General features: G+C 39.6%; 1 protein-coding gene across 4 annotated transcripts in view; it reads right to left on the reverse strand.

The window, feature by feature from the left end:
• Window positions 1-23,179, reverse strand: part of LOC149231557 (uncharacterized) — a 311,618-nt gene that overhangs the window by 74,310 nt on the left and 214,129 nt on the right. For all 4 annotated transcript variants that reach the window (XM_089376320.1, XM_089376319.1, XM_089376318.1 and 1 more), the window contains one exon: window positions 10,110-10,141. In XM_089376320.1, coding sequence (XP_089232446.1) covers window positions 10,110-10,141 — 32 coding nt within the window. The remainder of the gene's footprint in view (window positions 1-10,109; window positions 10,142-23,179) is intronic.

The raw sequence follows: 23,179 nt of genomic DNA on the forward strand, positions 1-23,179 counted from the left end.
GTTCGGGAGACACAGTGAAGCAATCAAGTACTTGATTAAGATTTAGCAAGACTTATAGGATTTGATTAGATTTTAAACGATTGATACCAGTGCCTTATGGAGTCAACGATCTTGCTAGGGAAATTAAGACCAAGTAATCAATTAGCAACTGCTGCTTAGATGAATGACTATTTTATATGAAATGCAGATCCTAAAACTAATGTGAGATGCAAAAATCTTTGTTAATTTTAGTTAGATGCCTATTTAAATGTGAACCCTTCAATCCTTTCTGTGTTGAGCCTGATTTTATAGTAGTTGGCAGAGAAAAGATTAGGAGAAGTACACTAAGGTGTGATTAACGATACCTCTCCTGAAATTCTAACATACCCGGTGCCTCTGGTGCTGCAGAGAACTATGGCTCTGACGACTGCAAGGTAACCATTTTAAATACTATCAAAACAGACTTCTCAAGAAAAGACGGATGGAGATCTATCTGTCTATCGACCAAGCTTATGCTTGGAAGTAAATTTTATCTATGCAAAGTTAACTTGTATGCAAATGCACCGGAAGATGAGATGAAGTTAGATTGGAGAATGGGAAAACACTTACGCCTCAAAAGCCCTCAATTACCCAAATGAAATGCTCGCCTTTTTTTAGATGAAGACTTAGAAAATAAACTCTTGAAGATACTATAGTTAAAACACCAACTTATTTCAAATCTTCTTGATACAATTTAGCTCAAAGAGAACAAAAACAACTTTGCAATTCGATATTAATGTCAACAGATGCTCAAAAAAAATACTTATTTTATGAAACAAAAGATATGCATTTTATCACAATTCCATGACAGAGTACTTAATTTTCATAAATTAACTTTTAGGACAGCAGTAAGAAAAACTTTATGATAGCAGCAATATGACAATGAAAACAGTAAGCTATTAATGGTACCAAAATTTTACCGAAATTTTTCCAAACTTGCCCACATGAATTATCAAAAATTTCAGCCTGTTGTGATGTGATTTCCATAATTAAATCAGATCTGATATACTTATTACAGCCAGTCATTAAAACATGAAATACGCCTAATGATGAATTCCCAACTCAAGAAATTAATTCCTTAATGTATTAGACAACTTAGCAACTGATTTTAGACTAACCAACATGAAACTTTTCCACTGTTATATTTCAGACTTCAGAAATAGAATTATTGAAAGATAACAGTGACCCAAAATGTAGATCTAGGCCAAATTCTTTATACACATCAAACATAAATGACTTATTAATGTATTTAGCAATTTTTTAGTTAATTTCAAACCACTTAGATGTGTTTTTCACCACTATTAGAAAGGTATATGACTTCTGTAGCAAACAGTGAGAAAAAACATGGTTTATAAATCAAACCCTTAGGCCCTAGGCCTTGAAGATCACTTGCCCAAGTTGCCAAAAAAAATTTCAATACCTGAAACACAAATTTTTACCAAATTTTCTGCAAAAACCCACCAATGATTAGCTTCATAAAATCAAATATTTAAATCAGAAATGGAACAAGGGAATCTAGGGCCAATGAGAGCTAACACTAGGCCCAATACAACTAGCGTTGGGCTAGGAGAAGGCAAATTTGGGCTTAGGAGCCCCAAAACTTGAAACCCTTGTTCTAAAAAAAATTATTTTGCTTCAGATGTTTAGATTTATTGCAAAATCTTTAATGGCTAGCCTTGTAAAAAGATTTGGGATAAGATATTGCCCTACATGGCCTAGATCTGTCTCAAAACCCCCAGATCCGCTTGAAAAATCTCAGATCTGAAGATTTACTTGGCTGATTTCTCAGATCTATTTCTGCAAACAATCTTTGAGCCCAGATCTTGTCCTCCAAGGTCTAGAACTAGCTCAAATCTAAAGATTTTCTTAGCTGATTTCTCAGATCTATTTCTGCACAAGTAAAAAGAGAAAAACCCAATACCCAATATGTACAAAAATAGAGAAAATCCCAAAAACTAAAGTGTTAAAATTCAAAATTATGTTACAAAATTTCAAATTTACACAAGTAAATAAGAGATCTATACATATAATTGACAGATCTATTAGATTTGAGGAGTATGAGTCCAACTCTGCTCCCAGATCTGTAGATCTAAGGCTCTTGCTAGCCAGATATAGCTATTTTTCGACAAAATATTTAAAAGCTTTTGAAATTTTAGAGAGATACTAGCCCAAAAACACCCTGCAGAAAAATAAAAAATAAAAAATAAATAAATAAATAAATTAATTGAAAATTAAAATAAATAAATAAAAAATTATCGTTAGATAAATCCCAAGGCTTATATGAAGTAGGTTCTTTAGAAAATATGTTTTGAGAGTTGGCTGGTCCAACTGGGAACTATCCCTAAACGCTCAATGAGAACCTGAGAGATCTTCTACAAACACTAGACCAACCATCAAATTCTGAAAAAATAGAGATACCTGCTACTTCAATCAAAATTAAATATGTTACCCTAGATCCAACAAACTGAATAAGATAATTGTATTTAGATTATTCTAAGAGAGCTATTGATTGATAGTTTTCACATAATATTAAGAATAAATTAAAACAATGTTACCATAAATTCATGAAGAGGAACACTACAACACGTTGAAACCCCAAAGACTTTTGCATTAATTCAAAAAAGTATACAAGAAAGCTTGAGAGCTTAGTACACGATCCAGAGATCGGATGATCTCAACTGAAAAATGACCTCCTATTTAAAGATAAATCCTCCAACGGCTAGTTCAAGTGATCCTCGTCAAAGCAATCTCGACCGTTGATGAGGATTAAAATTTCTTTTAATCTCATCCGTCGAAATTTTAAATTATTGAGGAAATTCGAATTTTTCAATTAAATGAATTTTAATTAATTCAAAAATTAAATTTTTTGAATTAATTTCCTCAAAATTTCGACTTTGACTTAACCCTAGGGACCAAAGGCTTAAAATTTAGCAAAATAGTTAATTTACCTTAGTTTTGAGATCTTTTAAAATTTGAATTTTAAAAGACCCACAAATTTTTCCTTTGGAAAATTTAAATTTACCTAGGACCTATAATTAATTAAATTTCTGGCTTAAGATTTTAATTAAATTTTTGGCCAGAAAATTTAATTAATTAACCTATGAGGGAATAAATTATTTTTCCAACCCTCAAGACACTTTACGTCATGATTTCACATTTTTTACATCTCAAGGGGGAAAACCCATTTGCAATAACTTTAAACATGGTTGATGAAGATTATAACTTCTAGATGATTGTTGTTATATGGTTCAATCTATGTTTTTTTATGCTTTTTATATATAATTCATCATTCTACATGCTTTTGTTAACATATGTGCATCAAAATATAAAAATATAAAAAATATATATATTATATAAAAAATCGCTCTCAAACCAGTAGCTTCTGAAAATGTCGCTCCCGCTCTCACTCCCAAGTAACTTTGGGGGAAAGGATTGCTTTTGTTGATCGAAAAGTATTGGTTTGGGGAAAAGACTCTAGCATTGATAAAGCTAGGGTTATTGGAGTTCATGAAGGAAGTCTTTACTGAGTCATTACACCATATCCTCAAGCCTTGGTGCATATGGAAATAAGTCCCATTAAGCTATGGCATTGGAGGTATGGTTATCTTCATTATAGGGTCATCCCTACTCTCAGTCAACGAGTTCATGGTATTCCTAATATGAAGTTAGATCATGAAGGTGTGTGCAAGGGAAGCTCTTTGGGGAAACATACTAGAAAGCCATTTCATCACAGTGAAACTAGGTCTAAAGAAATATTTGACCTCATCCATTCCAATGTGTGTGGGCCCATGTCTGACAAATCACTTGGAGGTCATCTTTACTATGTAGCATTCATTGATGACCATTCTAGGAAGACATGGCTCTACCTACTCAAAACTAAAGATTAAGTATTCGATAAGTTCAAGGAGTTCAGGGCTAAAGTGGAAACCCTAACCGACAGAAAGATAAAGACGTTGAGGTCTAACAATGGTGGGGAATACACTTCTAAAGAGTTGATTGCATATTGTAAGGATGCAAGTATTAAGAGGGAGCTCATTGTTCCCTACTATCCTGAACAAAATGGATTGGCTGAAAGGAAGAATAGGTCAATTGAAGAAGGCATTCGAACTACGCTCCTTGATCAAGATCTACCAAAGTTCTTATGGGATGAAGCAACAATGATTGTCGTGTACATTCAAAATAGAAGTCCTCATAAGAGTCTTGATAATACTACACCTGAGGAAGTATTCACAAGGAAAAAGCTGAGTGTGGATCATCTCCGAATCTTTGGAAGTCCAACATATATCCATGTTCTGAAAGACAAGCAAAAGAAGTTGGACTCGACAAGTATCAACGGAATATTAGTCAGTTATAGTATTTCCTCAAAACCATATAGAATTTACATAAAGGAAGGAAGACACATTGAAGTAAGCAGGGATGTCATATTCGATGAAAATCAAGTTTACAAGAAATCAAAGGATATTCCTATCGATTTTGATGACGAAGAAGTTCATCATGAGAACTCTACTACAAATGTTGAAGAAGAAGGACCAAGTGAGCCTATTCAACCAGTGGTTGTCCCAACCACAAGGAAGAGGCTAAATTGGTTGAAAGCTACATTAGAAGATGTTGAAGGACATGAAGTTGAAAAAGGGTCCTCCAGGGAAAGTAAGAAATCGAAGAGACATTTTGGCTATGTTGCATATATGACAAAGTTAATTGAAGCCGAACCATATACATTCAAGGAAGTTGAGCATGAAGAGGTTTGGAAGAAAGCTATGCAGGAAGAATATCAATCCATCAGGAAGAATGCGGTTTGGGAGATCGTTCCTAGATCTAGTGACAAATCGATTGTCACATTGAAGTGAATCTACAAGATCAAACATGTTGTTGATGGAAGTATAGATAGACAAGTACAAAGCACGGTTCGTCGCAAGGGGTTTCTCTCAAAAGGAAGGTATTAACTATGAAGAAACCTTTGCACCTACAACAAGGTACACTACCATTAGATCAATGGTTTCATTGGTTGCTACAATGGGTTGGAATATCCATCAAATGGATGTGAAGACCGCATTTCTGAATGGGACCATTGACGAGGAAGTGTATATCGAACAACCCAAAGGCTTTGAAATTAATAGCAAGGACTCTCATGTTTGCAGACTTAAGAAGACCCTATATGGTTTGAAGCAAGCACCTAGGGCATGGTATGCAAGGATGGATGCATATCTACTTAGAATTGGGTTCGTAAAGAGTTCTGTTGATCCAAATCTATACATCAAGGTCGTGGATAATAAGCCTAACATTATTCTACTATATGTGGATGATCTATTCATCACAGGGGTAGAGCGAAGAATTCAAGAATGCAAGAAGATGTTGGCAGCTGAATTTGAAATGAAGGATCTAGGACTGATGCACTCTTACCTAGGTCTAGAAGTATGGAAGAGACCTAGGGAGATATATTTGAGGAAAGGAAAGTATCATCAACTTATTGCAAAATTTTTGGATGATGGAATCCAAGCCGATGACTACTCCTATGATCACAAACCTCAAGAAGTCGAGGAGCTTTGACTCTAGTCTCGTGGATCCTACCTCATTTTGTCAGTTGGTGGGTTCCCTAATGTATCTGGTAAATACTAGGCTAAATATATGTTTTGCAATGAACATTCTTAGTCAGTTTCAGTTGGAACCTCATCATGATCACTAGACAACTGCCAAACATATATTGAGGTATCTTCGTGGCACTATACATCACTGCCTAAAGTATGATAGTAAGGAATTCAAGCTAATTGTCTTCACAGACTCTAATTGGGGTGGCAGTGAGACCGATGGAAGGAGCACTACTGGAGGATGCTTTAGTCTGGGAGTTGCTATGATCTCATGGATGAGTAGGAAGCAAGATCCCATTGCATTAAGTAATGCCGAGGCAGAATATGTGGTTGCATGTGAAGTAGTAAAAGAGATTGTTTGGTTAAGGAAGCTTCTGACAGATTTGTTCGAGAAGTCTCTGGGTCCTACTGTGATTAATTGTGACAATCAAAGTTGTATCAAGATGTCTGGAGATCCCGTGTTTCATTCGAGGACGAAACATATCAATAATAAGTTCCACTTTATTAGGAACTTGGTGCAGGATGGGATCGTGAAGTTAGAGTATGTCCCAACAGATGAACAGGTAACAGACATACTAACAAAGGCTCTTCCTAATAAGAAGTTCGAATATCTAAGGAACCTGTTGGGTTTGGTAGATATTGGTGATTGTATTGATGATAAGGAAATGGAAGAGATTTGTTGAGGCTTTGCGAGTGAAGCATTGCCTGGGAGACATCAAGCCGACACTCTGTGTTGATGTCTGGATCCCGAAGTTGAAAAGGTGGTGTTGGTTATTGAGCTATGTTTTGGATACACACCTGTATGTTTGTGTTGGTGGTTAGCAAGTAAACCTGATGGTACCTAGAGGGGCTGAAAGCTTGAGTCCACCTTAGTCCCACTTGGATAGATTTCCCTGGTCAAGAATATAGTCCATGGCATTGCGGTGCCTAAATTGTTGAATACCTGGTTGGATAGATTTACCTGGCTAGGAATCTAGTCCATGGCATTACGGTGCCTAAATTGTTGAGTGACTGGTTGGATAGATTTCCCTGGTCAAGAATCTAGTCCATTCGCATTGCGGTGCCTAAAAGTTCTTCATGTTTTCATATAGTTTGAGATCTTCCATAGTATATGTACATTATGAATACTTTCCTAGTTAAGATGGACTGTTAGAAAATGTAACTATGTTCGGTCTTCAATAATGTACTTGAGTCATTATGAAATTGTTAAGATTAGGTATTTTCTATGCTAGAGCAATTTATTAAAATTTTCACAGTTAGCAATCACATCAGCATTACGATAAACTGCAGATAGAACATAAATATAAAACGCAGAAGACAAGCCAAGACAAGAGGACACAAGATGTGGCGCGAGCCAGGGACAAACCCCACAACGTGTGGGGAAACCCTTTGATCAAATCTTCTTTTATCTTCAAAATTCAGCAGAGAGAGAGAGAGTACATTTACAACAGAAGTCAACACTTTGACTTTATCTAGATCTAAGCATAGATCATCTCCTATAACGATGAGATTAGTTGAAGACATTTTGCTTCAACTGATACCTATCATCATGCTGCATCTGGTTCTCTAGTTGCACCACTGCATACTACATCATGCGGCTGTCCATGTCCATGATCTTGCTCAAACTAATGTGCATCATCATCATGCTGCTGCCCAAGACTGCATTATATATATGTGCCTAGATCACACAACGTTCTTATCTCTATGCCACCGGTTTATATGCCTAAGCAATATCACTTTCTGAACACAGTATATAATCCCTGTTGACAGCGTTCCATTATATATATGACTGTCTACTACAACATATGTCTATGACTGTGTACAACAGCGTATGTATATTTCCATGACTGTGTATATCCATGACAGTTCTTTGATGTCTCCATGACCTGCATCATATAGAGTCTCCATACACTGCTAACTGTCTCCATGAATAAGTCTTCATGAAACTATGTGACTAGATTCTCTATTCCTGGATCTATGTTGCCGGATCCACATACATCGAGAGTGTCAACAATTTGCTACGTGCCATGACTGCACCATACCCTTCTACGCTGCGAAATCCGCATACATTGAGAGTGTCAGCGATTTCTGCGTGCCATGACTGCACCATGCCCTACTGTGGATTCCTTTACCTTGACAACAGCTTTGTTACTTACTGCGGCTTCATTATCATGACCCTGTGCTCTGCGTATGAACAACGTATATGTGTCAACGTATATGAACAACGTATTAATCTTTCAACCCTTGCCAAGTGTGTAAGCCAGAGCCGAACCCGCGACTCCTGCTCCCACGATGATAACATCCGTTCCTCCAGCAGCTTCGATGGCAATGCCATTGTCATCTGTTGACTTCTCGAAACTTTTGCTCTGTATTCCCCGTAATCCGTTGGATCTGTGCTTCCACCTGCTCAAAACTATATAATACGACAACAATACAGAAACAAAGCCAATGGCTACCGCAATCGCCACCGTATGATTCTCCATTGTAGACCACGATATCAGTCGATGTGCTGGTTGAGGCGTATAGATTGCCATGGCAGTGTACCGATTCCTGCAATTAATGACCTGACCTGAATATGTCGTAAGGCAGCGGAGGGCTACTCACGAGTGACGTGGCCAGAGCGTTTACGGTTTTGAGGTTTGCCACGTTTGCAATGGGTTCTGCGTTCGGATGGGTATGAGCAATGCTTTTTGGTTAAATGTTATCTCCCTTCTTCGTAAATAGGAATGCCCACAACATAATGGAAGAACAAAGGGATTGTCCGATTCAAGCAACTAACTGTTATGGTGGGAGAATTCTGTTATGGAGAATTCGCCCTATCACAAGAGAATTCATTTCATCCGGTCTTGGCTAGTCCAAATACGAATATAGAAACCCGGCCCAACGTTCAGTTAGTTGGAATTGGAATCATCCTGCGGTAGCTGCCCTTGTTGCAATCGGTAGATATGAGTTCATTGGTCAAGAATGTGTACATTTCATTCACGAGTCTTTTGGGCATCACTTTGAGGGTAACTCATTGACTGTGATTAGAGCTTTATCTGCAGCTAGGGCTTCTTCTAGGCCAGCACATTCTTTTGGTTTTCTCCTCCTCCAAAAACCCAAGACGTGGAGAGGAGATCACCTCAAGAATGTGTCTCAATGACATCAAATCCTCTTATATTTATACTAATGTGTAGATGATGAATAGACATGACGTTTGGGCTTCTAGAGCCTACATAAGAGCTGGTCGGCTTGATAATAATTATATAAACAAAATAAATTCATATCTCCATAAATACTTATCGGAATCGAATGATCTTTGGATCAATCCTACACCTCTCGACGAGAGGGATCCAATAAAAATATCAGCTGCCATAAATAAGTTGACCTACATGGAGTTTGGCCCTAGTTGCCAATTTAACAGAAATGTACTTGTCAAAAGAATAAAGAAAATATTTTTTTATTATTGTAACAATGACTTATTAAAGCATGGGTTTCATGGTTGGGTCATAATTATATTAGTCAACGTCCCCGTTGTGGACTTTTAGGATTAATATTGAGTTTATAGAGTCATTGTATATTCAAAGAGACCCTTCATGGGCTTTTGAATCATGTAAAAAGGTTTTGTATCAAGTCAAATATGAATTGTGTACCCTCCACATCATGTCGGCCTAAGGACCTTCATTCGACCCACGAGAAGCCTATATATACAAGGAGGTCAAAGTCATTTGGAGCATGCACTCTCAAGCAAGTTCGATATCTCAAGAAGAGCTGGAGAAGTGCGAAGTCTGTTCCTAGGAGGTCAAAAGAAGTGTGTGTTTGGGGAAGTCTACAGAGATGAAGAGAATCAAACTTTTGGTGCCTTTCTCTCTCTCCGTTTCATGGTCTGGGCTGGGAGATTGAAGTCTCTTAAGATTTCGCTGTTGTCGGAAGATGCATGTTGCCGAAAGTTGCTGCCTAGTCGAAGTTGCTAGAAGAGGTCGAAGATTTGGGAAGCTAACATGTTGTGGAGGGAAAGTCTGGTCTTGGTCTAGCGTAAAGTGTCTCAAAGAATACTATTGAAAAGAAGAATTATCTCGACAGGTTTTCCCCTCGAGGGGGTTTTTCCCTGGCATGTGCCTATATCTTGTGTCTCTTGTTTTGTGATCTTTATACACACATAATATGGTAATTGCTTGAAGAAGGATAAGATAATAAATAAGTAAAAGAAGCCAACACACTCACAAGTAATTATCAAGAAAAGAGAATCAAACCCTAAAATAATATCTTTGATTTTCCAACAAATATTAGGTACAAATTCTATTCACGTCAATAGCTTATGTCAAATAAAAAAGAACCAAACGTTTTTTGTGCAATTCAGAAATCTTTCATATTGAATCATTTATGGTCCTAAATGCATGTTTCTAGTAATATCCTTGCCATTGCTTGCATATCCAAGAAGAACAGTTCCATGGACTACATTAATTAGATATTTGTCTTTCATGTTAATTATTCCAATCAACTGATGTATTTCAAATTCAAAAATACCTTTCCATTCCACCAATAAGTTGATTCAATACCTGCAAATACAAGAAACAAAATTGTTTATATATAAAAGGAAGGAAAACAAAGAATGTGGAACCTGAAATAGCATGTAAAATTGAAAAAATACTAGTAAATAATAATAATTTATGTTACTAATGATCCTGAAAACACTGTTGATGCATTTATTTCATGTGATGGTCATTAATATTTAGTGTTTTGTACTAATGGTTTACTTGGAGTTTATATTTTAAAGAGTACTTAAGACAACTAATACAAACAACTTATGGGAAGTCTTATCCACCTCACACTACTAGACCATATATTACATTTGTTGTCAGACATTGGTTTGCTGCATCATGAGTTCTAAAATACTTGAAACGAACTCAAGACATTGGACTCAAATATTCACAAGTGGATGACTTTAACCTGATTGGATATTTTAATTCAGACTTTAATGGAGACAAAGAAAATGGAGAATCTACTTCAGCCTAGCGTATGACTCTTGTATCAAGAGTTGTCTCCTAGAGGTCACTCAAACACTCAGTTCCAACAAATTCCACGAAAGAGACAGAATATGTGGCAGTTGCACAAGCAACAAAAGAGATTGTGTGGATTAGGAAAATTCTTGAAGACTTACAAGGGAAACAAGTGAATTCGACTCCTCTTCTGATTGACAATACTTTTGCAATCAAATTGGCCGAGAATCCTAGATTTTGTGATCGAACCAAATACATCAATTCAAAATATCATTTGATTCGATATCAAGTAGAGGCCAAGACTATTCATCTAAAACATTGTTCCACAACTGAGCAAACTGCAAACATCTTCACCAAAGCAATTGGAAGAGAAAAATTTGAAAAAAAAATCAAATTTAGAATGTTGCATGGCCGCACTAACAACCCTATGGATTAAGGGGGGGAATGTTAAACACCTAATCCTCAGGGATTTGGATAATATTTAGCAAATATATAAATATTTGAAATTTGAATTTTTAAAATAGGAAGAGATATTGGCCCTGGAATTTGAAACCAAATCTCATGACAACTTTTGTATATATATGTGTGCTTGATTAATGGAAATCAATGAAGTGAGTGTGAAATTGTATCTATTGCAACCACTGGAAATTATTCTTCTAACTGAAAATTTAATTATGTAGTTTATTTGCTACAGAAAACAACGAATAAAATCACAACCACAATTTTCAACATAAAAAATACTGTGGAAAACAAAATACTGGAAACTGAGAAATTCTAGCACACACATAAGAATTTTGACACGGTTATTTTTGGACATTGTCTCCGGAAAAACCCAACTTGGGAAAACAGGTGCAGCAAATGAGGGTTTTATTATTAATCTTTATCAGCAATTTTGAATACAATAATTTAGATGCACAACTAGTAATCTAGTATAAGGAAAATACTGGCAAAAATATCATGAGAATTTTCCCTCACCCCATAGCTATTTTTTGCCTTCGACATTGCCTCCCTAGCCTCTGCACTAAGCTTCCTGCATCACCCTTTGCGCAGAGCTTGCGCTAGACCTCTGCAAATTTCGATCTTCAATCCTTTACCTCTCCTGGGGACTGGAAATCTTCCTCCCAGAATACTGCTGCCCTCCTCTTCCACCTGCTACTCACCCTCTGGTTCTATCTTCTCTACCGAGTTGCTGCTACTAATAAAATCGAATTGCTTGGGCAACTAAGTATCTACACTGGTGTATTCTCCATCAACACATCGACTTCCTCTTATAATCCACTGTTGGAGCACCAGCAGCCAAGATTATAAGTTAATCAATGGCTAGGATCGTCTTTGGACCGATCAGTGTGAGTTTCTAGATTATTCTCACATTATCTCAATTAATACTGATTATTAACCATATTCCAAAGTTTAGACTTAGGAAATATTTAAAAATCAATTAATATTTAATTGAGACACTTCTAGGTGGAATTTCCATAAACGATTTATGGGTTTTGGAGATCTCATGTATTCTAGCCTCTCCATCAAATTTCATGGCTAGAACATATCTAGTACTACAAAAACTAACAGTGAGGAGCTACCTCTGACAAAGAGGCACCATACCTCATTATATGTTCCATCCACATGAAATCAAACTAGTGAGTACCCCAAATATCCAAATCTCTCAATGATCAAAAACATTAGGGTAATGAGCAATTTCATTCACCCATGCTCATCACTCTTACCCCAACATCAAAGTCTCCTATCATCATCTTCTCCACCACAAAACACCTCTTTGTCGCTCAAAGAAGATGACATGTTTACCTCTTTTACTCACTCCCCTAGACATTTATGCCGCACCATCTTCCCCCACCAATCCCCCCTCCCACCTTAACCGTGGATCCCTATTCTTTCACATCTCCACCCTTTGTGATATCCCTAGGCAGCCCCAAATTCATGTTACATCTCCACTTTCTTCATGCCTCTTACACTCAGATAAGGACATTAGATAGGTTTTGCAGGGAATGATCAGCAACAAAGTAGCAAATGAGGATGGTTTCCAAGCAAAATTATTTAAACACAGTCTTCATCCTTTGGTTCCTTGGTTGATCTCTTTATCCATGTGGTTTGTACAAGTTTTCCATTGATTTGGTCACATCACATTATTCACCCAATACACAAACCAAGACCTAGCTCTAATCCCAATAACCATAAGACAATCATGGTGGATCACACGTTCCTGAAGCTCTATGCTATAGTTCTCCACTTGAAGCTCTCCCAAGAGCTTGAGCGATGAAACCTCAAAGCTAGAGGACAAGGTAAATTTCGATGTGAGCACCAAACTATTAATCACATCATTATACTCAGAGCCATCATTGAGGAAGCTTTTCATTGCTTTTCTAAAGTTTATTGTTGATTTCTAGACTTTCAATAATCTTTTGATTCCACCCCTAGGGAGGCTTTATTCAAGAGACTCAAAGACCTTGGCATCTCAAAGACCCTATTTTCAGCCATCATGCATCTATACAAGTCGATCCTTCGTCACCTGTGCACAACACATGGTATACCAAATTTCATTTAGAGTACCATTGGTGTTAAATAGGGATTCCCCCTATTCCCCCATATTATTTGGGGTCTAAAATGATGAGTCGGAGTCCTTCTTGACCAAACACGTCTAGGATGGTGATGGTTTCCTTCTACACCATGTTCTGATTTATATCTTTTTGTTTGCAAATCATATCGTATTGTCACTCCTAGCCTCATCCCCATATTGATTGCAAAGACAACCAGATGCCCCGGCACTTTCTTTGTGATCTTTGTCAGTTGACAGTCAACCCAGGTAAAACCAAGGCCATGATCTTCAACACAGCAAAGAAGATTCTCTAGAATCACCACTTCTTTTCTAAAGGTGAGGAGATTGAGATCACCACCACATATAACTATCCGGGGATATTATTCACAGGTCCTCGCTTCAATTTGCAGCCTGCATTTCAACCTAAATCAACAATGGCTACGAGTCCTTGGACCTCCTGGAGAGATTGTTTTTGTGAAAATTCCAAAACTGAAATCCTATTGCAACCACTGGAAATTATTCTTCTAATTGTTAATTAGTTTTAACAATTGATTTGCTACAACAAATACCAAATAAATCACACTGCAACCTTAACAAATAAAATACTGCAGAAATAATAGCGTTGGAAACTAACAAAATACTAGAACACACACACAATAAAACTGAAACCGTTATTTTTGGACAATTGTCCCAAGGAAAACCCAACTTGGGAAAACGGTGCAACAGCTGAGGGTATTTATTATTATGCAGCAGTGAGAAATTCTTAGTACAATCTCGATGCCAAAAAATGGCAATCATACAGAGAAAATATTGGCAAAAATACTAGAGGGAAATTTACCCTCACTTCAGGCAATTATGGCTCTCAACTGTCACTGAAAAGCAAGCCGACCAACTGGGTCTACGCAGGGCCTGCGTCAACCTGAAGTTGCCGCTACAATTGCTGCATGAATCGTCTGCTAATCAAGTCGTCCTGCCTGCTACTGGCTGGGAAAATTCTTCTATGGCACTATGGGACTCCTTCGCGGCCTCTGGAAATGAAGACGTCGTCACCTCTCAGCAAATCAAACTACCTTCTAAGGCTTCTGCGCTAGGACTGTGCAGCCTCCTGGAAAAAATTCGACCTCTCTGCAAATGCACTTGCTGGATTTTTAAAACTTCCTCCAGCCTCACTGTCCTTAGTACCTACCCCTCACTATCTCTACTTTGATCTATGGCTCTCTGGCAACTAATGTTGCTCTCTGGAAATCGATCTGCCAAGAAAATCGAACTGCTGGTGTATTCTCCATCACCACATCGATCCCTTCTTATGTCTTCCTGTTGGGACTATTGACTTATGGTAGCATCGGATGTTCTCTAAGCCTCAAAATTTGCAGGGAGGTTAGGACGTGTGTATTCCAGAATACCTAGAAATCATTTTGGGAAATTCCACCCGAAGAAGGTTTATTAAAATAATTAATTATTTTAATGGATGCCTAAGTCTAAACTTAGGAAATTAAAATAATTAAAGGGTATTAATTAAACTGGGGGTGAACTTCTAGAAGAAAATGAGTATCAAGCCAAAATGATTTGAGCCATTGATTAGAATCTAATCTGGGTCGTTGGTTCTCAACTAGAAGATTATAAGAAGAGGCTTGATGGGCATTTGGAAGACACATCGAAGAGAGATCAAGAGATTGAATTTCTCAGAAAGAGCAACGCAGTAGTTGCTAGAGAAATGATCGAGAAGATTTCTTGCAGTGAGGGGCAGGGATAGTTCCGAAGGGAGATTTCTTGATACGGGAATACATCGCAGAGAAGGCAGAGAGAGATTTAGAAGAGGCAGCATAGAGGCTACGCTGGGCAGCGTAAGTTCACGTAGAGGCAGCCCAGAGCTTCAGAGGGAGTCTGAAATTCAGTTGGGAAGTCGAGTTCTAGTGCCAAAAGTTGGGGTGTGAGACCGAAGAGCCAGGGAACGAAGCTACAAACAGCAGGAGATCCGGGAAGAGGTGACGCAGATCCGCAGAGAGGTTGACGCAAAACTACGTACGCTGATGTAGTGACTACGCAGAGCCAACGTGAGACCAGCCATTCCAAGGCCTAGATCAGTGTCGAATCACCAGTGATACTGTGAGATATTTCTCACTAATCTTCTGCTAGTCAAATTCTTTGTATTGGATAGCCAGTAAGACGCCCAAAGATTATAGTCAGAAAACTACTACTTAATAATACAAACCCTCAGTTGTTGCACCAGTTTTCCCACATTGGGTTTTTCTGGGGACATTTGTCCAAGAATAACAGTGTCATGTGTTGTGTATTTCTTTCTTGCTCAATTTCTTGTTTCTGCATATAAGTTTAATTGGTGAAGGCTCAAGTTTCGGTATTTGTTGTAGGACATAGTAAATAATTTGTTCAGTAATTTAACAAATAGAAGAAACTTAATCAGTTGCTGCAGTAGAAATTTGGGTCTTCCAAATTTTCGCATGATATCAGAGTTGCAGGGGAAGCAAGAGAGCAAAGCCGGAAGAGCCTAACACTAAAGAGAAGGAGGAAAGTCAAATTGTTGTATAGGCAGCAAATCGAATCCCCAGAGGGATTGCACAATCCAGGAAAGGATGGCAAAATTTTCATGGGAAAACCTCTCTCTGAGTGAGTTGATAGAGAGTAATATTTCTAGATCGAAGTTTGCCAGTGTTAGAGGGAGCAACGCAGAAGCATCAACGCAAATAAGTTTTCTGGTGAGACGTAGTTTTTTGCCGCAATTGCTGGGGCAGAAAAGCGTCAGAAGGAAGAAGGAGACACTATTGAAGGAATTTCTTCCTCAGAGAATTCCTAGTTAGGGAATTTGATTTCCCTATTGTTAAGCAGCAGTAGAGAGGAGAAGATCTACTAACTCCAGCAGGGAGTGCGTAGGCTAGCCTAGTGTTGCGCAAAGGATAGAGGAGGCAGTTCGACATTTCGTTGGCAGAGATGACAGCTAGTTGTTTAAGAGATCAGGGTCGGTTGGAAGGTGCATCCAACTATGTGATCTAGAAGGCAAGGAACTAATGCCTTCGGGATGAGCATGATCTCAAAACCTATGTCGACAGTGTGGTAGTTGTACCCGCGGATCGTGATCTGCTCAAAAAGTACAAGGCTGAAATGGTGAAGGCCAAACGATTGATCCTCGACGAAGTGAGAGATCACGTAGTATGTCACATTGTCGGCAAGGATACTGCTCGGCAGATGTGGGAAGCATTGGCCACGCTATATGAAGGATCTTCCGAGCAACGGATGATGTACGTGGGACAGAAGATGAGATCCACGCAAATGCAGAAGGGAGAACGCATTGATCCGTTCCTAACGAAGTTTCAAGAAATCCGAGACTCATTGGCAGTGGTGGGGTCAACACCTCAGCCTACTGAGATGGTGAGGTTGGCCCTGAATTCAGTATCAGAAGAATGGCAAGTGTTTGTCCAGAGTATCCTAGGTAGAGAGAGATTGTCAGATTGGGAAGGGATGTGGGCCGCTCTTCAGCAGGAAGAGATGAGGCGAGACTTAGTCAAGTGAAAACTTCATGGCAGCAGCAACAATGGGACGAAGCCCAAGGAGGAGGAAGAGAATGCGGCACTTGAATCTATGGGGCAGCAGAGAAAGAAGAAGGACGTCTCGAAGATCAAGTGTTTCAAGTGTGATGAATTTGGTCACTACACTACACAATGTCCTCTCAAGAAGAAGTACAAGGACGAGAAGCATGATCTGAAGGCTGCATCCACAAACATAGAGGAGGAGCTTGCCATGATTGCCCAAATACCTCCAGGGGAGAGGTGGGGTGATCTAGTACTGTAGCTCGAAAAAACTGTAGATGGAAATGAAGTCCACCTCTCGAATCAAAACCTTGGTACGGGAGCCTTGATCACAAGTAGCAGGATGGACCAGTGTCAGTTGGTGCAGAGGAGTGTCGGAGTGAGAGTTGCAGTGGCTAGGAGCCCCAGAGACTAAGCAGCGTAGAGCAGAACTGACAGTAGTGCAGTTGGCACAATGCAAAGTCAGCGGCAACGCAAAGGCTTCAGAGGGTCAGCGCAGAAACTAGCAGCAGTCAGAACTCCAACAACATATGCATCATACTAAACACATGTTTTGTAATTTTGGATGCTTTTTCGTTGCTGATGCAGTAGCAGCAGTAAATGGAGAAGGTTGCAGTGCAGATGCAGTGTTGGCAATGGTAGGGCCAGCAGCAGCACAGACGTAGAATTTACAAAGGTTGCAGTACAGATGCAGTGTTCGTAGTGACAGGGTCAGCTGCAGTACAGATGCAGTGCTTGCGCAGTAGTTGGTGGGCGGTGATGTTAGACATCAGCAGCGCAGAGGGAGATGTTATAGAGTCTGGGTGATGCTTCAACAGGTTGCATTACTAGAGCACATACCTCACTAAGAGGAAGTGTTGATTTCTAGTAGCATCGGATGTGCTATAAGCCTCAAAATTTGTAGGAAGGCTAGGACACATGTATTCCAGAATACCCAGAAATAATTTTGGGAAATTCCACTCGGAGAAGGTTTTATTAAAATAATTAATTATTTTTAATGGATGCCTAAGTCTAAACTTAGGAAATTAAAATAATTAAAGGGTATTAATTATACTGGGGGTGAAACTTCTAGAAGAAGATGAAGATCAAGCCAAAATGATCTGAGCCATTGATTAGAATCTAATCTGAGTCGTTGGTTCTCAACAAGAAGATTATAAGAAGAGGCTTGATGGGCATTCGGAAGACACATCGAAGAGAGATCAAGAGATCGAATTTCCCAGAGAGGCCAGTGCAGTGGTTGCTAGAGAATCGATCGAGGAGATTTCTTGTAGTGAGGGGTAGGGATAGTTCTGGAGGGAGATTTCCTGATCCGAGAATACATCGCAAAGAAGGAAGAGAGATCTAGAAGAGGCAGGGCGGAGGCTACGCTAGGCAGCGTAAGATCATGCAGAGGCAGCGCAGAGCTTCATAGGGAGTCTGAAATTCAGCTAGGAAGTCTATTTCTAGCGCCAGAAGCCGGGGTGTGAGACCGAAGTGCCGGTGGAACGAAGCTACAGACAGCAGGAGATCCAGGAAGAGGGGACGTAAATCCCCAGAGAGGTTGACGCAGAACTACGTAGGTTGATGCAGTGACTGTGCAGAGCCAGCGTGGAGCTAGCCATCCAGGTCCCGGTTCAATGTCAGATTGCCAATGATAGTGTGAGGTATTTCTCACTAATCTTCTGCCAGTCAGATTCTCTGTATTGGATAGCCAGTAAGGCATCCAAAGATTGTATTGAGAAAACTACTGCTTAATAATACAAACCCTCAGCTGTTGCACCAATTTTCCCACATTGGGTTTTTCCGGGGACATTTGTCCAAAAATAACAGTGTCATGTGTTGTGTATTTCTTTCTTGCTCAATTTCTTGTTTCCGCGTATAATTTTAATTGGTGAAGGTTGCAGTGTATTAGTTTCGGTATTTGTTGTACGATGCAGTAAATAATTTGTTTAGTAATTTGACAAATAGAAGAAACTTAATCAGTTGCCGCAGTAGAAATTTGGGTCTTCCAAATTTTCACAAGGACTCCAACGGCCAAGATTAAATCTTAATCGATGGTTCAGATCATTTCTGGATCGATCTGTTTGAGTTTCTAGAGAATTCTCACCTTTCCTAAGTTTAGACTTAGTAAACATTAAAAAATTGGTTAATAATCTAATTAAGTCATCTCTAGGTGGAATTTCCAGAAACGATTTCTTGGTTTTGGAGATCTCATGTATTCTAGCCTATCCACCAAATTTCGTGGCTAGAACACATTTAATGCTACAAAAACTAACACTCCCTATTAGCGAGGAATGTGTTCTAGCCCTGCACATCTTGCTACAAAACCTTGTCTTTGTATCACCTCCTGTCACGCCACTGATGTCTGGTCATACTGCCCACCAACCTCTACGCAACTCTGATGTTGCATCTATGTTGTTGTTGACAATGCCATACTGCTGCCAACACTGCATCTGCACTACATCTACACTGCAACTCCCTGTCATTTGTTGCTGCTACAACTGCAACTACAACAACTAAGAAGCATCCAAAATATTGAATCAATTGTGTTCAATATGATGCATTTGTCTCTCGAGTCTCTGACTGCTACTAGCATTTGCAATGTCACTGAAGAATCTGTGTTGCTGCCAACTTTGCTCTGAGCCACCTTCTCTACTTTTAACACTGCACTGCGCTCCTTAGCATCTGACTGTTGCTAGTTTGCAACTGTCACTCTGGTACTGACTACATCAACTGCCACTGATCCATCCTGCTATTGAATACTATGGGCCCTCGTAGCCAAGTAATGATCCATGAGGTGGACTCCTCAAGGACCCTGCCCAATCTATGTAGCTCTCTCGGGCTACAACTCCAAGTCACCCCACCTCACTCTTGGAGGTATGTGGGCTATCATAGCGAAGTCTTCCTCCAACCTGGAGAACAACCTATCTATCTCAGCATGTGTTGTTGCCTATGTTGAGAAATCTAGGGCATAGAAATTAAGTGATTTCTCTTCTATTAGTAATTGCTTGTGAGTGCTTTTTACTTCTTTAGATTAGGATCTTCTTTTACTTAGGTTATTAGTGTTCTTCTTCATCAAACAGCTACAAATGCATAAACTATAAAGAGACAAGAGACACAGAATATAGGCTATCAGCCAGGGCCAAAACCTCTCACATTTTGAGAGGAAAACACGAACAAATTCTTCTTCTTATAGAGATTCCAATTGACGAATACCAAGTGCAATACCGTTGACCTATATGCCACTCCAAGACCAAGACACAAATCCTCCTTTAGTCAATGAGAGTCAACGTTCTACTCCTTCCTTCTCAACTTCTCTTTGACTTCAACTTCCTTCAAACTTACGGTTATTTCGGTCTCCCTAAAGTCAGAAACCCAAACTCATGAATAAGATCTTCTCTTATGCCTTGTTTTCCTTTGCTTTAGTAGCTGATCTCTTCTTTGCTAACTCGACTAGTAGTATACCCTTGCTTCCTCCTTGATTTACCCTTCCAATAGGTCTGTAATAACTTCAGCCCTTTCTGCAATAGAAAAACAGTCCTTTTACTTCGCGCGTGTAAAGGTAGATCGCCTTAAAAAAGTCCCAAAAACAAAGCTAAAGACCTCGCTTCTCCTTCCCATCTCCTCGCTAGTTATAGGGCTTCTATTTGATGACCTTCACACTTATTGACTTCAGACTTCCTTCACCGAAATTCTACTCTGAAATGTGGACGTTTTGCCCTATTTATATTTGTTGCAACCTCATAATAAGACGACTTGTCATCCAGCTAGGCCAACATGTCATTTGGAGAGAATATTATTCCATTTGAAGCCGACTTGAAGGGAGATACTTGTGCTTGTCTTGGAGGGTTATTTATACTTATCTAATGACCCATACAAAACGTAACATGCCCAAGAAGGGCCCTTCATACATGACATTGACTCAATTTGACTTTATGACTAGATGACAAATCCTAAAGGCTCACAATGGGAGCCATTACTAAAATAGAATTCCTTGCTCATGAAGCCCATGATAAAAGCATTACAATAATAATTTTATTTTTCTTCTTTTCACCAATTAGATAAAATCACAATTACACGTCATTATGAAGACCGAACCCAGTTACACTTTTCAATAGCCTGGTCCTGCTTCTCCTCTTTGTCCTTCTTTCTGAGAGGACACTAGCTAATGTAGTGGCCAAGTTCGCCACACTTAAAGCACTTGACCTTAGAAAGGTCCTTCTTTTTTCTTTGCTCCCCTTGTCCTTGACTGGGACCCTTAGATGTTAGGGCCACATTCTCCTCCTCCTTCACCACCTTCTGTCCGCTGCTACTGCTCCCACTGATGGAGCTCTTCAACAGAGCTCGTCTCAACTCCTCCTGCTGCAAATCGGCCCACATTCTGTCCCATCCTGGTAGCGTGTCTCTACCCAATATACTTTGGATGAAGACATGCCAACCCTATGGGAAACTTTTGAGTGTCAATCTTACTAGCTCTGAAGGTTGAGGTGTTGCCCCAACAACTGACAGCTGATCTCGAACCTCCTGAATCCTGGTGAGGAAGGGATCTATGCCTTCCCCCTTCTGCATCCTAATGCATCTCAGCTTCTCCTCTAGGAACATCTTCCGCTGCTCGGAAGTACCCTGGTATAGCGTGGAGAGAGCATCTCGCATTTTGTTGGTTGTTCCCTTTGTTGATTTTTGTAGCATCAGATGTGCTCATGCCTCGATATTTTGCAGAGAGACTAAGACACATGCATTCTCCAATACCCAGAAATCATTTGGGAAAATTCCACCTGGTGATGGTTTAATTAAAATAATTAACTTTTTTAAATGGCTCCCTAAGTCTAAACTTCGGAAATCTAGTTAAGTAAAGGGTATTAATTAAATCAGGTGTGAATCTTCTAGAAAAAGGACGAGGATAAACTCCTAGATAATCTTAGCCCTTGATTATGTTTTAATCTTGGTCGTTGGAGCTCCAACGAGAGATTATAAGGAGTTTGATGGGCACTTGGAGTACACATCGAAAGAGAGATCAAAGATCGAATTTCTCAAGAATAGAGGCGTTGAGTTGCCGAAGTGAGATTGAGTGATCTTCTTACAGTGAGGGGCAGCGATAGCAGTTCGGAGGAGAGTTTTCCAGATCCGAAGAGTGCAAGGCAAAGAAGGCATAGAGGAGTTTAGAGAGGCAACGAAGTGCCACGCAGAGGCAACGTAGAGCTTTAGAGGGAGTTCGAAATTCAGCTAGGAGAGTCGAGATCTAGTGCCAAAAGGCAGGGTGTGAGACCGGAGGGCCAGAGGGTCGAATTTCCAGACAACAGGAGATCAGAAGAGGAGGTGATGCAGAGCCCAGCAAGTGTGGCGCAAAGTTACGTAGGATTGACGCAGAAGTTGCACAGAGGCAGTGTGGGGCTAGCCAGCCTGTCCCTAATCAGCGTCGAATCTCCTGAATTAGGGTGAGATTTTTCTCATTAACTCTTTGCTAGTTTTTCTCTATACTGAATAGCCATTTTGGGCATCCAACGATTGTACTCAAAAACTACTGCATAATAATAAAACCCTCAATTGTTGCACTGGTTTTCCCAAGTTGGAATTTTCCGGGGACATTGTCCAAAAACAACTGTGTAGATGTGTGTCTGTTTATTTCTCTCCTGTGTCGTATTTAGTTTTTGCAATATTTGTTTTGTGTAGGTTGCAGTGTATGTATTTCGATATTTGTTGTAGAAAACTGCAAGTAATTTGTTCAAGTGATTAACAAGTAGGAGAAATATCATCAGTTTGTTGCAGTAGGAATCGGGTCACCCCAGAGGCAAGGTAGTCCTTGAGCCAAGGAGGTCAAAGTTTTGAGTTAGATCGATTTCTTTGAGTGAGTCGACAGAAAAATTTGATTCTCCAAATCGAAGCTTTCTAGAGGAAGAAGGGAGCACTGCAATTTCCTTACAGAGCAAATCTTCATCTAGGACGCAATTATTTTACAGCAATTGCTCGCAGAATAGCGTCAGAAGGAGAGAATTGAACGTACTGAGGGAATTTCTTCCTCAAAGGAATTCTAACCAAGAAGTTCGAATTTTCCAAGCAGAGCAGTAGTAGTTGTGTGCGGGATTTCTCACTCCAGAAGCGAGTGCGAATAGCTAGGCAGCCGCTGTGCACAAGAGAAGGAGCAGTTCAACTTTTTCAAGAGAGATGGCATCAACTGGGTTGAGAGATCAAGATCGGTTGGACAAAGCCTCCAACTATGTGATCTAGAAGGCTAAGATCTCCTGCCTTCTAGATGAGCATGATCTCAAAACTTATGTCGATAGTGTGGTAGTTGTACCTGCTGATGCAGATCCACTCAAGAAGTACAAGGCTAAGATGGCGAAGACTAAGAGGATCATTCTCAACAAGGTTCAAGATCATGTAGTATCCCATATAGCCGACAAGGATACTGCCCGACAAATGTGAGAAGCCTTAGCTACGCTATACGAAGGATCTTCCGAGTAGCAGAAGATTTACTTAGAGGAGAAGATGAGATGCATGAGGATGTAGAAAGGGGAGCGTGTAGAC

This window comes from Pinus tabuliformis, chromosome J (genome assembly GCF_031772625.1).
Source record: "Pinus tabuliformis cultivar Carrire ecotype Pingquan chromosome J, CPIR1, whole genome shotgun sequence".
In the NCBI taxonomy this organism is placed as follows: Eukaryota; Viridiplantae; Streptophyta; class Pinopsida; order Pinales; family Pinaceae; genus Pinus; species Pinus tabuliformis.